Genomic DNA, 16525 nt, shown 5'->3' with positions numbered 1-16525 from the left:
TGTGTGTGTGTGTGTGTGTGTGTGTGTGTGTGTGTGTATACATGCACATTTGAGTCCCATACATAGATATGTACTATCTTGTGGCTTCACAGCATCTACTGCAACATGCTAGCTATTCCTGGCCCTTGTGGACTAATGGCAAAAGGATTTGGGGTGGTATGGGGTATAATACATCTGAGGAACATGACCAAAGCTTCCACTGTCTTTATTGTTAGACAGATCGATCCTAAGGTCAAACTCCAGTATACGACTTAATCACTAAAAGGGACTGGGCCTAAGTCTTGGCCATTACTGGGAAGACAGATACTAGTATCTGGTCACTAAAACACCCTGAAGCCTCTCACTGGGCCAGAAAGAGGATCTGGTCTCTTTCAGATAAATCGTTCTGGCTCAGGGTTATCCTTTATAAAGGCTGAGCAACTCACATCACCCCACCACTCTTGATCTATTTATGTTAGTGCCCTGGGCTGCATTATGGGAGGCTAACCTTCCATCAGAGTAACAGATGGTAGGGGTGGGGTGGTGGGGGTGAGATGGCAGGGGTGGGGTGATGGGGGTGAGGTGGGAGGGTGAGATGGCAGGGGTGGGGTGGCGGGGTGAGATGGCGGTGGCGGGGGTGAGGTGGCAGGCATAAGGTGGCAGGGTAGGGTGGCAGACTTGGTAAGGATTATTAGTTCTATTTATATGAAGAAAATTTAACATGGTCCTACAATTTCCTCAAAGGGCTTCCTGCCTATGTGAAGGGCTGACCTCATATAGTCAGGATCAATGGATGCCCAGATGGCCTGGATGGCTAGTCAGAGAGGAAATGCTGAAGAGAGGGGAAATGTGGTGACATATTGTGTACCCTAATAAAGCTTGCCTGAGTATCAGAGGACAGAGCCAGCCACTAGATTAGACATAGAGGCCAGACAGTGGTGGCACATACCCTCAATCCTATCACTGGGAGGCAGAGATCTGTCTGGATTTCTGTGAGTTCAAGGCCACACTGGAAACAGAGCCAGGCAGTGGTGGCACACACCTTTAATCCTAGTACTGGGAAAGCACACACACGCCTTTAATCCCAGGAAGTAATGGTTGGATAGACAAAGGTCTATAAGGTGTGAGGAGACAGGAACTAAAGGCTTTTCAGCTAGAGAGGCGTTTTTGGCTAGAGCCTTTCAGATGAGGACTTAGAGGATTCGTGGAATTGGGGAGGTGAGATATGGCAGTGGCTTGTGCCTTTGTCTCTCTGATCTTTCAGCATTTACCCCAATGTCCTGGTACTGGGTTTTTTATTATAAAACCGATTTAAGATTTGAGCAGCAGGTAAACTTAATTCTGCCGAGCGACTGACATGTGAGCTGTAGCAGGGTTTTCTCACCCCAAACCCTGCAAACCCTGCTACATTCTTCCCTGCTGTTGAGGCTTATGCTGCTCTCTTTAGCCAGCTGACCATGATATTTTATCTGTGTTGGCCACAAGAATCTCTTCCCTTTTTATTGAGACACTCTGTAGCTTAAGCTATCTTTGAACTCACGAATCTTCTGCATCATCTACCTGAGTGCTGCGATATAGGAATGTACCATCAGTTCAGCATCAGAATCATTTTATTTTCTTTAACATTTGTTTTTGTTGGCTAGATGTGGTGGCACATGCCTTTAATCCTAGCACTATAGAAGGAAGAAACAGATAGATCTTTGTGAGTTTGAGGCTAGCCTGTGCTACACAGCTAGTTCCAGGCCAGTCAGGGCAACATAGTGAAAGCTTCATTAAAAAAAATTATTATTATTATTATTATTATTATTATTAGTGTGTATGTGTGTGTGTATGAGAGAGAGAAAGAGAGAGGGGGAGGGAAAGAGAGCGAAAGCGAGAGCGAGAGCGAGAGCAAGGGGGTGGGAAGAAATAGGGAAGGGGGAGGAGAAGGGTGGGAGAGAGGTACACATTCATGTGGGTGCCTGCAGAGCCCAGAAGAAAGTGTCAGCTCTCCTGGAGCTAGAGTTACAGGCAGCTGTGAGCTGCCCACTGTGGGTGCTGGGTAGTGAACTCCAGCCCTTGGCAAGAGTAGCAAGTGCTCTTACCTGCTGAGCCATCTCTACAGCTCCTGTTCTAGTTCTTATAATTCAAATCTAGCAGCTGCTAGACTTAGAGTTTTGTCCTCTCAGCATGGTATTCCAACTTTCTGTGTGTTTCCTTCTACTCTCTGCCCTGCTTTCTCTATGGAAAAAATTTAAAAATCAGGTCTCAGGTGGGAGCCTTCAACCATGATGGGGTATATGATTTAGTTACGGTCAATCACAGTATGCCATTTTTTTCTACTGAAGTGATAGCTTTAGCAAGTCATGTGATCCAAGAAAGATAAATGTAAAAATTTTACCTGGATCATTTCAGTTGAGTTAAATTGGAAATTTACATTAAAAAAACCAAACTGTTGAAGTCTGGGTATCTAACCTAGTGATGCTCAGCATATGCATGTAGGTCTGGGTTTATTCCCTGCACCACAGAAACAAGCCCATATAAAGTAAATAGTCTGACATCTAGGAAGTAGTAAAGGTAACTCATGGATACCCAGCTGCCCAGTTATCATTTCACACTGGGTATTGACAGCAGATTATCATGTCTGTGGGTAGAGCAAGCTGATTTAAAATAAACTCCAACGGAATTGTGGCAGAGCCCTGAGGATACCATCCCAGCCCTTTACTCCAGCTGACCCTAAAGCCATGTCCACCTCCAGATTTTCTTTTCACTTGAGCCAGGTGGCTGCTATATCTTTCAGGAAAGTTGTATTTGAAAAACAGAAACTTAAGCCTGGTCTACAGAGCTAGTTCCAGGACAGTCAAGGCTACACACACACACACACACACACACAAAAAAAAAAAAAAAAAAAACAACTGTCTAAAACAAACAAAACCAAAAACCAAAATACAAATAAACAAACAAAAAACCAAAACCCCAAAAACCAAACAAAAACCAAAAAACTAAAAGCCCAGAAACTTTATAAAAATTTTTTTTTGAGAGAATAAAGCAAAAGGGGACTTCCGGATCTATTAAAATCATCAGCGTTTCAGGCCCATTGTGTCAGTCCTCACCCCCCCCCCCCCCCCCCCCCCCCCCCGCGCCCCTGAATTTAAACTACATAACATACAAATCACTAAGAGACATAACAGGGATACTTCCAAACCTAAAGCTACCTGACAAACACAACGATGAAGATCCAGATAGGCACTGTATCTCGGACTCTATTCTCAAGGGAAGGATGAATGAATGCAGTCTCTCCTTGTTGGCATTTGTGCACACCATTCTTGGAGTGCCGTGAACTGTTCTCAAGATTCTTTTTCCTCCACCATTCGATTTGATGGAACAATATTTACCATTTTGCTTCTCTAATTCTTGCTTGACATCTTCATACACTTGAGAAAAGAGGTCCTCTTCAGATCTTGTTCCATCTAGGTAAACTGAGAAGAGAGAAATAGCAATTTAAATGTTAACAGGCTTATTAGTAAAGGATGCTTTGGCATTTCTTTAAAACACCAATAGCTTTCACCAAAGAACCCAGAACTGTGACCTAAGGAAGGAAGGAGGGAGGGAAGGGATAAAAAGAGAAAGAGACAGAGGTTAAGCATTGTGCATATGGTATTCACTGTGTACCTATTTCTTCTGCATTGGGACACTCCCTCCTAGAGGGAGGAAGGAGGCTCATAAGACTCCAGAGTAAATGAACTCACTGGCTCATGTGTGTGATATATTGTGTATCAAATAAAGCTTACCTGAGGATCAGAGGTCAAGCCAGCCACCAGATTAAACACAGAGGCCAGGCAGTGGTAGCACACACTTTTTATCCTAGCACTTGGGAGGCAGATATCTGTCTGGATCTCTGTGAGTTCAAAGCCACCATGGACTACATGAGATTGATTCTGTTTAGGAGAGAAACAGAACCAGGCATTGGTGGCACACATTTTTAATACCAGTACTTGGGAGTCACACACCTTTAATCCCAGCACTTGAGATCTCATGCCTTTGCTCCCAGTATTTGGGAAGCACACACACACCTTTAACCCCAGCACTATGAAGGAAGTGAAATGGCTGGGCAGAGAAGGGCATACAAGGCATGAGGACTCAGGAACTTTCAGTTGGAGGATTCGTGGAGACAGGATCTGGCCTTCCATTTGGCCTGAGGGGTCTGTCATGGTGAGAAGTTTCTCTAGTGGCTTGTTCCTTTGTCTCTCTGATCTTCCAGCAAGCTTTATTTGATACACAATCTATCACCACACTCACGGAGCTCCTGGGATTCACAAGGCCCCTTGCGAAGGTTACATCAGCAGCAACAACTGCTGGGGACAGAAGACTCTCCCATGCCCAGAGCAGCCAGCAGGTTGTACAAGCAGCTCCAGGGATGCTGCTTAGAGGAGGTGTTGCCATGGTGACATGGACTTTTTGGTGATGCAACTGTCTTTGAGTCACCATGCTCCTGTAAGTAACCCCAATAAACTCACTGGCTGACTAAGCTGGATGTGGGCAGTTTCTTTGGTTTGTTCTTGGTGCCTGACTATCACAGAATGGCAGGAGACTGCAGTGGTGCCTGGCCCCAAGAGGAGCAATTCCTCACCCAACAAACACATGGCCCAACTGGGATCATCTGTGATGCTTCTAAACTGTGTGTCAGTCTGGACTTTACCACACACTACCGAGACCAGAGGGATGCGTATTTACATATTTTCAGCAGAACTGGCATAGACACTTTTCAAGAAAAAGAAGTTACCTGGGTTAAAGAAAAAAATGACCCTCTAGTCGTAAAACAGCAAGGATGAGGAGATCTGAAGAGGGGAAGTGTGAGTGGCGAGCAGCAGAGGAAGGAACAGCACGGGAGATGAAGTTTTGGAGAAAGGTTGTGTCTTTCTAGATTTTTTTCCCCAAAGAGCTGGAAACCATGGACTGACTTCATTTAAATAGGGTGACCTAGTTTCTTTTCTGGAGTTGTGATAAAACACTCTAACCAAAAGCAACTTGGGGAAGAAAGGGTTTATTTGGCTTAGACTTCCAGATCACAGTTCACTGAGGGAAGTCAGGGCTGGCAGGCAAGGTGAGAACCAGCCACAGGAGCCGTGGAGGAATGCTGCTTGCTGGCTTGCTCTCTGCTCGATCGGCTGACTTTCCTACACAGCCCAGGCCTACCTAACTGACTACAGTGGCATTGCTCACAATGAATGGAGCTCTCCCACAACACGCGTCAGTCAAGACAATCTGTCACAGAGATGGCCACAGGCTGATGTAATCTAGGCAATCCCTCACTTCGGACTCCCTCAGAATGACTCTAGGCTGTGTCAATTTGACAGCTGACATTAACTAGGCCAAAGAACACGGACAACGTTAGACTGGTAGTTCAGACGGAGGGAGCGAAGTGTGTAAGAGGATGTTTCTCCTGTCCGGCACAGTAGTTGCTGGGGCAGCACCACCCAGCAACAGCTCTGAGATGGACCTGCGCCCTTGCTGCACAGATCTGCACAGAGCTACCTTCCCTGGAGGCCAGCAGGCTCCTTTCAATACGGAGAAGTCTCCTTTGCTCTGAAAAGTATACCAGTCTGATTCCTCTGATGTCCTGTCCAACAGACTTATGCCACTCTCTCCCCATGAGCACTGTATAAACGCTCCAGTGACAGTCTCTTAGCTCGAGGCCCAAATATTCCTATTGCCTCCAAACTGGTACATTGTCTCTCAGGTATCTCAATCTTATTTCTTGCAAAACACATTTGTCCTACCCCACATATCTACAACTCCTTCATGTTTTCTCCCCCAAAATATCACCTGCTAGTTCCTGGGGTGTCTGTCATCTTTGGTACCTTTATGCTCCAGTTCTACTGAGTCCTTGTGTTCAGTACTGCAACCTCTGAATCTACCCTTCAGATCACGAGAGGTCCTACTGAAAAGAATAAGTACCAACCACGACGGTGTTTAGAGCCTGTCTGCAGAGAGCTTCCCAGTTCTCCTAGGACATCCTACTAGCATGAGAGGGCCCGGCCTTGGCTTGTATGAACAGCCATAGCACATCCTCCCCTTGCTTTTCTCTACTTCAAACACAACAACCTCTTTTGGGTATTTCTCGTGCCTTCCTGTTCCTAGGTCTTTTCTTGGTTCTTCCTATGATCTGGATGACAGTCCTTCCTCCTAACTTAACTATCTCCCGCCCGCCCCACCCCAAGGCAGCTCCACACAGGAGTTCAGTGACAGATAGTTTTCTCAAGGGACCTGGAGGTGGGCAGTCTCCCTGGTGCTTAAAGTCAGTGCTTACCTGGAGAAAAGACCTGTTTGTAAAGCTCACACTTTTAAAGCAGTTTCCCCGTGAAATTTGAGCTGGGTGAGGTAGAGACTGGGTCTGCTTCCCTTCCCTTCCCTTCAGGCAAGGGTGAGTCAATGAATGATCACGTGGGACTCCGACATGCTTGACAAGGAGAAAAAGAAACCAGCAAGAACTAGTTTCAGAAGAGGGGAGCCCTGAGATTGCCTGAGCATCTCTTTAAAAACTCCTTGAGAAAAATGATTTCCAAGTAACTCTTCCTGTACTTTGACATAAATGAGAAGTAAAAGGCCTTCAGAGAGGGGGGTACTTACCGATCTCCCAGGTGATAGTGTTCATTTCTTGTCTGTGCTTTAGGTACATGGGCCACACGTGGCCATCAAAATACCCTGGAGGGTCAGGAGGCTCATACACCCTTGTACTGGAAAAACATGCAGGAAACTTGATGTTCATACGAAATTATGACTGACAAAGTAAATGAATCCAGTCAAAACAATGCGAAAATCACTCATGTTGAATCTAAAGAAGAATTCAGACTTTTTTAAAAACTCAATCATAGTGAGAAAAGCAGCAAAATGGACTTAGTTCTGTATTTCAAACCATAAGCCTGTAACTCATTAACACTCACAATTATCTTTTCTCAGCTTCCTGTGTTTTATGAAAGAATTATGGGACAAGTCCAAGAAGAAAAGAGGAGTGAGATATGGACAGGCTGGCTTCCTCACCTACTTAGCTGGTGTTCTCTGCAGTGATAGCAGAACCTGGGCATGGAGGCTGAGGAGGAAGGAGCTCACAGGGTGACACTGGCCCTTCTTAGAGAAGTTCCTGTGTACTACCCCAGGTGATGAGCACTTCTACAAAAAAACGTTTGACTTCTGATATAAGGCTTGATCAATAATGCCACTTTCCTTGTTTTCCTATTTTATCTTTTGGATAACAATGCACAGAGATGGTTTCTAAACGTACCTCCTCCTCCTCTTACATTCTTCATAGGGAATGGTCAGGAAGTAACTTCTGTTCCATATGGTGTCCAGTGGCCTAAGATAACAACACTCAGTTCACAAGGCTCTGTCTCCCACCCCCGCATTCCTTTCGGTTGGTATTAGGGTGGGGAGGCTTACCTATAATTAAAGAGAAGGAAACCTTCGATAATTAAGATGGGAACGCCTTGAGCACTTTCTAAGGCTACTGGTCCCGCAGAGTGTCCTGGGTTTTCCATCCAACATGAAACGGCTGACATCATTTTTTCCATGTTAAGCGCTTCGAGCACTGAGACAAACATAAAACATATGAAATTAATATAGCAAACTTTTTTTTAGGTGGTTGGCTTTTGTGATAAGTGTCTCCAGGGCCCTATAAATGTATGACATAGGAGCATTTCACTTATCCTTCAAGATATCTAATAATAAATACTTAAAACACCCAATTAAGACACTAATAGAGATATATGTAAATGGTATGTCTGAGACACTTTTATAGTGGAAAAATAAAGATGTACAAATGTAAAATACAATGAATAGCATGCCACTATTTCTAGCTGTAATTTTTTTTATATTGATATATTTATTGTGTATGTGTTGGGGTCAGAGGACAACTTGAGGGATCCAGTTCTGTCCTTCCACCATGGAGATCCTAGGGATGGAACTCAGGTTATCACAGTGCCTTTACTTACTGAGTTTTCTCCCCTGCCCCAGCCTTGATGCCATAAATTCATCCCATCAACTCCTTCCTGATAATTGAAAAATTTAAAGTTTATGGTACTGGAGACAATATGTTCAGTAGTTGAACTATATATCTCCAGCAAAATCTTTAAAAATCAAACTTAAATTAGTGCTGGAGAGATGGCTTGGTGGTTAAGAGTCTCCAATGCTCTGGCTGAGGAGCTGGACTAGGCCCTCTGGATAATCGAGACAGTTGTTTGGCTTGAACTGTTTAGGGGACCCCCAGACAGTGGGACCGGGACCTGTCTCTAGTGCATGAGCCGTCTTTTTAGAGCCCAGTGCCTATGGTGGGACACTTTGCACAGCTTTGGTGAAGGGAGGAAGGGCTTGGACCTGCCTCTACTGAATGTGCCAGGCTCTGCTGACTCCCCATTCGAGATCTTGCCTTGGAGAGGGTGGGAGTGAGGGGTGGGTTGGGGGGACAGCTGGGGAGGTGGGAGGAGGGAGGACGGGGCAATCTGTGGTTGATATGTAAAATAAATGGGAAATCTCTTAATAAAATAAAAAGGAGAAAAGACAGAGAAAAAAAAAGAAGAAGATTCATGGTCAATTCCCTGCACTGATATGGTGGCTCACAGCTGCCTGTAATTCCAGTTTTGGAAGACAAAATAAACTATAGATACATTTGAAAGATAAATAACATATCATAATCTATTTGGAAAGTAGCTACTATTTTTAATTGTAAAGGATCTCTTATAAATGAAAAAGTGTTTTTTTTTTAATGTTTATAGGTGTTTTGCCTGCTTGTATGTCTGTGCATATGTGTTCAGTGCTCACAGATGCCAGAAGAACACATCAGATTCCCTGGAAACTGAAGTTACATACAGTTGTAAGCTGCCATGTGGGTGCTGGGAAATGAACCCATCTGCTAGAAGGGCAATCAATGACTAATCTCCGAGCTCACATCTCTCCAGTTCTACACGAAACCTTTTAAAAGTTACAGGATACAAATGTCTTTGTAAACCCTGAAATGTGCAACTTCTGGAGCTAACAAGTATGGCTCTACAGAAGCAGAACATGTATTCTTTATGCACGGTCTTCAGACCAGACCAGCAACTTGTCAGACATGAAAATTCTCAGCCTCATGCCTGGACTGCTAATCACACCATGTGCCCTCACAAGTGTTCCTACTGGAAAGTTTTAAGGGGTGGTCTAATTAAGTTAATAGAGATATGACTATTAAGATTTTCTATGGTTACCCTGCTGGTTTGGCTAAGTGCCACTTTTTCCAGGAAACTGTCAGTTTCATCAGTTTACAAATAAATCTCACAGGAATATCCACGATTGAGGTAAGCACACATGTGCACAGACAGACAAGCAGGCAAAGCACCAGGGCTTCTTTTCAACATCTGCAGGGTCTACGATCCCGCTGTTTCCCATGGTTGCTATTTGTAACTTGTACCTCTCCTAATCATTTCTTGACCCATTTTGTTGAACCCCTGTGTGTGTGGGGGGGGTCACTAGATTCTTCAAACAACAGGTTTATGTCTCCTCTCAACATGAAGTCTTCACTATTATGTCACCGAGTCCTTGTTCCCTCTTTCTGAAACTCCACAGGTAGAGATGTTAGATTGTTTGCTATCACTCCATCCTTCTCAATGTTCTCCCATTCAGAGAAATTTCTACCATGTGTTCACGTTACAACTCTTTCTCTCTCATATTTATTTTTCCACTGAGTCTATCCAGAGAGTTGTAAGATTTGGGTTATTACACTTATTTCAGTTACTAAATTTCTTCTTGGCTCCTTTTTTTTTTGCATTTCTATTTCTTTTCTGGGGCATTTAAACTTTTCTGATTCAAGCCTATCTACAGTTGCTTGCTGACCCTTTTTTACAAAGCCACTTTAAAATCTCCGTCAGACAATTTCGACAGCGTCATCACAGAACTGGTGTTTATCAGCCATTATTTCTCTAATTCAAGTTGAGATTTTCCTGCCTCGTTGATTGACATATGCCTTTCAGGTATGTCCTGATGATCTGGGGTGCTGTGTATTGAGGCTACTATCTAATCTTATTTTGCAGCCAGTCACTCTGAAGTGCACCCAGATTCAGAGGAGCGTGTATGTTCAGTATCCATACGATACCAGGTGGGTGGGAGGGGGTCATAGAGGGAAAATGCTCTGTGGACACAACAGGGGAATAAGATTTTCCTTTTGTGCCTAGCTAAAGCAGGAGAAAAAGAAACTGTATTTTGGTAGGCCACCCTTATTCTAGTCCTTTGGTCATAGGTTTCTTGGTGCTTTTTATGTTCATTGATGTTCATGTTGCATACATTTCCAGCACTCCAGGTCCCATATGGGAAGAAATAAAGAAAACAGAGTGTCTTAGGGTTTCTATTGTTGTGAAGAGACACCATGACCAAGGTAATGCTTATAAAGAAAACATTTCATTGAGGCAGCAGCTAATAGTTTCAGAGTTTTGGTCCATTATCATTTTGGTGGGGGTGCAGTGGCATGCAGGTAGATATGGTGCTGGAGAGGTAACCAAGTGTCCTACACCTTGGTTTGTAGGCAATAGGAAGTGGTCTGAGTATCACACTGAGGGAAGCTTGAGCAAAAGAGACCTCAAAACCCACTCCCACAGTGACACACTTCCTCCAACAAGACCATACCTACTCCAACAAATTCACACCTCCTACGAGTGCTACTCCCTTTGGGGCCATTTTCTTTCAAACCACCACACCTCAGCCAGCATGCTGTCTTCTTTTCTTTGTTATATTGTGTTGCAGGTTCTGGCTAAATGAATGAGGCCAATGACAAGGGGACAGGGAGTTAAAATATTTTCTGTGTTTCCTAGTGGTCTTTTAGTCCATGGAATCCATGTGTCTTACTTCACACAAGATGTGACGATACTTAGGATTTGCTAAAAAAAAAAAAAATGCAGATGGAGAAAGTGGATGAGAGTAGAGATGAGCTATAACTGCCAGAGGGTATATTATATATATTATATTATATATAAAGCCAGGTAATAAACTAAACCATGACCATTTATTACAGTTTTCTTTCTACTTTGGTATATGTTTGAAACTGTCCATAAGAAAAACAATTGTAAATAATTTTAAAAGTACTGTCCTTTCCTACCTACCCTCTATAGAATTAAATTTAGTTTGCTATGACTAGAGCACCTCTATGTTCTAATTCACTTCTGTGTTGGGTACCTGTTCTATACATCCATTTGTTCAAGTTGGTTAAATATTATACAGTTAATGATTTTTTTCCCAGCTAGTTCTACTAGCTAAGAAGTGTATCCCCCTTGAAAATTCACATATTGAGTTCTTATGCCCAGTATGTTGGATTATGATCATCTGGAAATACATTAATGAAGTCACCTTACATAATTAGTTAAGCAGCAGGGCAGGCACCTTCTGTGATAGGACTGACGTCACTATAAAAGGTGGAAATTTAGATACATATGCACACGGGAGATGTCACATGAAGTGAAAGGAGAGATTATGGCAAGCAGCAAAAGCCAGATTGTACCACAGAATCAACTATCTTTCATAGCCCTCAACAGCAACCAACTCCCACCACCCCTTCATCTCAGATCCCAGCTTCCAGAACCATGAGGGCAGTACCCTTCTGTGGCTTAAGCTGCTCAGTATTTTGTGTATTTGCTAACTCACTTTATAAACTGTTGTAGAATATTATTTTAAGATGTGTTGCATTTGTTTATGCTGTGGAACATTTGTTTAATGATGCAAAGATGTGTTGCATTCTTTTATGTTGCATTTAACTCTGTGAAGCTGTGTTACTGTGTCTGTCTAAAACTCCTGATGGTCTAATAAAAGGCTGAATGGCCAATAGTGAGGCGGGGGAGAGGTTAGGTAGGCTGCCAGGCAGAGAGAATAAATAAAAAAGAGAAGTCTGAGAGATAAAAGAAGAAAGAGCAAGAGAAGGAGGAGAAGAGGATATCAGGGGCCAGCCACCCAGCACCCAGCCACCCAGCCACACAACCAGCCACAGAATAAGAGTGAAAATAAAATTACAGAAGTAAGAAAAAGGTAAAAGTCCAGAGGCAAAAGGTAGATAAGATAATTTAAGTTAAGAAAAGCTGGCTAGAAACAAGTCAAGACTGGGCATTTATAATTAAGAACAAGCTTCTATGTATGATTATTTGAGAGCTGGGTGGTGGGTCCCCCAAAGAGCAAAAGACTAAAGAGTAATAAAACAACCAACAACATTTTGGCACCCAACATGAGGCTGGGATATCCCTAGAGCCTGAGAAAACTGGAAAACAAAAACAGAAACAAAAAACTAAAAAAAAAAAAAAAAAAAAGGGACAAAGGGACACAGCTCCTTTAAGAAGTTTTGCCATACAGAAACAGCCCTTTTCATGTTAAATACAAACCAAAAACTAAGTAAAAAATGCTTGCCACAGTTCAAGGCACCAGCATTCCATAGCTGGGGGGCTGAACGCAGTTCCAGGTCAAACAATCCTCCGACCAGGCTGTAAGCTTTAGGCTTGGCTCTCGTGAACCCAGAAGCGGGCAGAGCCAGGCAAGAGAGCCACATGGAGGATCCAGGTGTAGCTTAGCAGACGAAAGTTTGCTCCTGCAGTCAAAAGACACTAGAGATACACAGTAAAAGAGGTCCAGATGGAAAACCTCCAGACAGGTTCCAGTGTGTTTTACAATGTGTGTGGGCTTAAGAAAGAAAGAATATGGGTATAGACAGTCATAGAAAGAAAGAAATAGTTAAAAAAAAATAAAGTCTTTAAAGAGAGAGTAAATGTAATATAAAAGAAAAAAAGCCACATAAGATGGTAAATACACAGGGAGTCTGGATCCTGTGTTATTGTTTTGATTTTGAATTTTTTGAATGTTGGTAAGCAAATAACAGCTGCTAAGAGACATAGGAGTGTGAGCAGGACTGCAAAACTGAACCAACATAGATACTTTAGGGCTATCTTAACTTTTTTTTTATCTTAACTTTTAAAAAGAAGTAAAAAGTGTATTTTCAAATGGAAATAAAAAATGCTTTGGAGTTTTGTTCCCACAGTAGAGGAGAGGTTATAGATTCCTTCAGGAATAATATGGATCAGGTTTGATCAAGGGAGACCTCCTGAACCTTGACAGGTGATATCTGTCAACAAAGGTTACTGCTGGTGTTCCCAGGATTTGGCCATTATCTCTAATTTTCTCTCTGGGACCTCAAAGATACTTGCTCCACAGACAGCAGGAATATGACACCCACATTTCCAAGAGGGGTGTGGGAGGCTTTTGGATATTTGGCGGGTCATGGATGTTTGTTATATTTAGGGGAGTATAGGTAAAAAGACAACTATTAACCTCAGATGTTTTGCACTGGCATGGATTTTGATATACTGATACAAATTTAAAGTTAATTTTGTTACACTCTATATATGTTTCTACTCTTGTCTGGGGTATTGTGCTTATGCAGTTCATTTAAAAATGCAATGTACAATTAAGAAATGAGGTTAATGGTTAATCTATAATTATCAAACTTGTAGTCACATTAGTTATGTTTTCAAGGTTAAATAGGTATATTTTAAATTGAATGGTCTTCAAACACTTTGAAGACCTATAGAATATGGCATGTGAAACATTTTGTTAACCTAAGGTTTTTTCATTACAATTAAACACATCTGCTCCTGGCAGCACCAATTTACTTCAGAAATGATGGGCATTTAAGAAACTCCTTATAGAGTTTGCTTTGTGACAAGATTAGCCACTGGGCATAGAACAGATTGTTATAGCTTGAAGACTAGATAGTTATAGTTGCAGTTTTCCTTAGTTATGATAGAAAGTAAATTAGGTGTAAAACTTTGGATTCACTAAGATAGGATAGATAATGCATTATTTTCTCTGAAGATGCTAACTACAAATGGGCAGATTATTGTAAATGTAATTCTTACTTGATAACTGTTTTTGTTGTGTATAGTTTTACCATGCTAAAGCTAATACCTTTTTATTTATTTAGTTCTTTACCTAATTTACTTTCTATCATAACTAAGGAAAACTATAATTCTAATTATTTAGTCTTTAACTCCATCAAAAGCCCAGAAGGATGTAATATTACCTAACAACAGAGACACCTTGCTACCTGGACAGTCACCCAAAGTTCCTCTGCAATGTTGTGGCATCCATCTTCAGCCTACAGGCCCAGAACATCTGACAAACTTTTCAGTGAAGCAGGAAATGTCCTGCCTTGTATTGGCAAAGTTCCTCAGTCACTTCCCTCTGTCTCCTGCAGAATATCTGGCAGACTCTTCTGTGAAGAAGCAGTTTTGAAGGACTGTCCTGCCTTGTTTTGGCAAAGTTTAACATTCTTTTTCCTGTGTGTCCTGCATGTCCAGTCTGCACAGCACATTGTCAGCAGTCAAAGGCAAGAGCAGTTTCTTTGCCTAGTGGCTAACCTTGCCACAATGAAAGCAAACTCCATAAGGAGTTTCTACCAGAACCTGTCCTTTTAGTAGTTACAAAGATGTTGAGTCTACCTGGACTCACTTTACAATGCAACATTTACCTAAAAAGTTTTTTCCCTAAAGATAGACTCTTGGGTATAGGATACATGAACTCATGGCTGGAACATTTCTCGGCATTTGAGTGACATATTTGCACTAGTTTGTAATTGCATGTAATGTGCATGAGGCCACGCCATTGGGCCATTATCCCTCCATTAAAATTCTTTGTTTACTAGAGAACTGGAGAAAAGGTGATTGCAATTATTCGATGACCTCCTGCTTTTTAGAAGGCTTATTCTCATTCTTCTTGCATTTTTTCTATTGGAATATTACCTTTTTATTAGCTAGTTTATGAGAACTCCCCAATGAATGAGAGCCATCAATAATGCTTTGTCATCGCTGAAATTGGTTTTTCAATCTTTCTTTACAAAATGTTTTCTAACTTTTGGAAGGAAGAAAGAGAAAAAAAACAATGTATCAAGATTGAACTTGCCGGGGTTGGGGGTGGGGTGGGATGAGCAGTTGGTCTTTAATCCCAGCACTCCAGAGGCAGAGCCAGGTGGATCTCTGTGAGTATGAGGCCAGCCTGGGCTACCAAGTGAGTTCCAGGAAAGGCGCAAAGCTACACAAGAAACCCTGTCTCAAAAAAAAAAAAAAAAAAAAAAAAAAAAAAGATTGATTTTGATATAGAAAGGACTTGGTCTGAAAGTTACTGTGTGTCTGCAAGAACTGTTATATAACACTGAATACTCAGACCTGCAAATTTGAAAATAAGGAGCATGACATTTTAGGAAAGTCCCCTTGGTTGGTCTACATACATTCTAAGGATAGCCTGTTACATGACGTTTTAGGAGAGCACCCTCTGTTGGTCTACATACATATTAACGATAGCCTGTTAATTACAAAGGGCAGTAAGAACAAAAACTCTATTATGCTAGTCTCTGCAAGAAAAGAAATGCTTTCAAGCTGACTTGAATTCTTTGGCTTCCAAACAGTATCAGCTTGGGTCAAGAGAATAAAGTGAGTCTAAAAAAACATTCCAAGATTTTCTCAGTAGTAAAACAAACAAACACACTTCCTGGTGCTTTGCAACCAGGAAGGGAAGCTGAAGGCCTGGAAGCTTAGTCTGGTGTAGATGAAATATTCTGGTGGGCAAGGGTCAAAGTGTAATCATGGCTAGTCACATATGCCATATGCCAGAGTCAGGGATGGACAGAAGGATGGCAAACCTACCCTGTCCTAGCTTCTGGAAAAAAAAAATCTACCATCCCAGTTTTGAGTTTGAAATATACATCTTCAGGAAAATTTCTGTTTACTTAAATAGTTAACAGAGATCATAAAAACCTACAAAGGCAGGCTTAAAATACAATGATATTTAATCATCCAAAATAAGTTATTTGTGTGTGAGAGAGAGAGAGAAGGAGAGAGAGATGTGGGGGGGCGTTGGGGGGGATAGGGGGTATCTGCATGCCACAGCACACTTGTAGGGACCAGAGAACATCTTGCGGAGGCAGGTGTCTCCACCTTTACAAAGGCTCAAGGGAATCAAACTCAGGTCTTCAGGCTTGTGTGACAAGTGCATTAACCCAGGGAGCCTGCTTGCCCTCCCTATTTAAACATTTAATATTATGTTAATAGAGAGAGACTTTTAGATTTGAGAAAGAAAATGAATATAAGCTCATAATAAATTTACAAGTGACTCTACTTACCATCATACTGCAAAAATCCATTTTCATCTGTGTCTATCTCAGACTCTGGCTGGAAAAGCAATAGGACATAAAATCAAAACAGTATGAAGGGCAGAAATGATGCAATTATACAATTAAGCCTTTAATAAATGCTTTGGATAATGAGGAACAAGAGCAAAGACAGTCACTGACAGATGGTGCCATCTAGTGGGCAGGTAACACTATTTGCCAGGTTCATCCTCAGCCAAAGCTTTTGGATATAATTTAATTAACTTTGTTATTACACCTTTTTCTGTTAGATAAGTTATCTAAGAGACTTTATACGTACCTTGAAGAAGTCATCCTGGGATATTATGCTGCAATTGGGAAGGTGTTTCTGCAAGTTCTTAGCCAGGGTTGTCTTCCCACCATTTGTCACGC

General features: G+C 42.0%; 1 protein-coding gene across 8 annotated transcripts in view; it reads right to left on the bottom strand.

Annotated features, from left to right (window-relative positions):
• Nucleotides 1–16525, bottom strand: part of Nmrk1 (nicotinamide riboside kinase 1) — a 29231-nt gene that overhangs the window by 4901 nt on the left and 7805 nt on the right. For 6 of the 8 annotated variants that reach the window (XR_006064003.2, XR_013047774.1, XM_042261580.2 and 3 more), the window contains exons 3-8: nucleotides 16434–16524; nucleotides 16127–16175; nucleotides 7396–7543; nucleotides 7241–7312; nucleotides 6589–6695; nucleotides 3354–3437 (exon numbers count right to left, since the gene is read on the bottom strand). Coding sequence is in view for 6 of the 8 variants with exons in the window: in XM_042261580.2 (XP_042117514.1) it covers nucleotides 3354–3437; nucleotides 6589–6695; nucleotides 7241–7312; nucleotides 7396–7543; nucleotides 16127–16175; nucleotides 16434–16524 (551 nt within the window). In the remaining 2 variants the exon portion in view is untranslated. Of the gene's footprint in view, nucleotides 1–3173; nucleotides 3438–6588; nucleotides 6696–7240; nucleotides 7313–7395; nucleotides 7544–16126; nucleotides 16176–16433; nucleotide 16525 lie in introns of all 8 variants that reach the window. The other 2 variants (XM_076560933.1, XM_076560944.1) reach the window with 1 other exon arrangement.

This window comes from Peromyscus maniculatus, chromosome 1 (genome assembly GCF_049852395.1).
Source record: "Peromyscus maniculatus bairdii isolate BWxNUB_F1_BW_parent chromosome 1, HU_Pman_BW_mat_3.1, whole genome shotgun sequence".
In the NCBI taxonomy this organism is placed as follows: Eukaryota; Metazoa; Chordata; class Mammalia; order Rodentia; family Cricetidae; genus Peromyscus; species Peromyscus maniculatus.
Note: the sequence above shows the minus strand (reverse complement) of the source record. Positions and strands in the feature narration are given on the sequence as shown.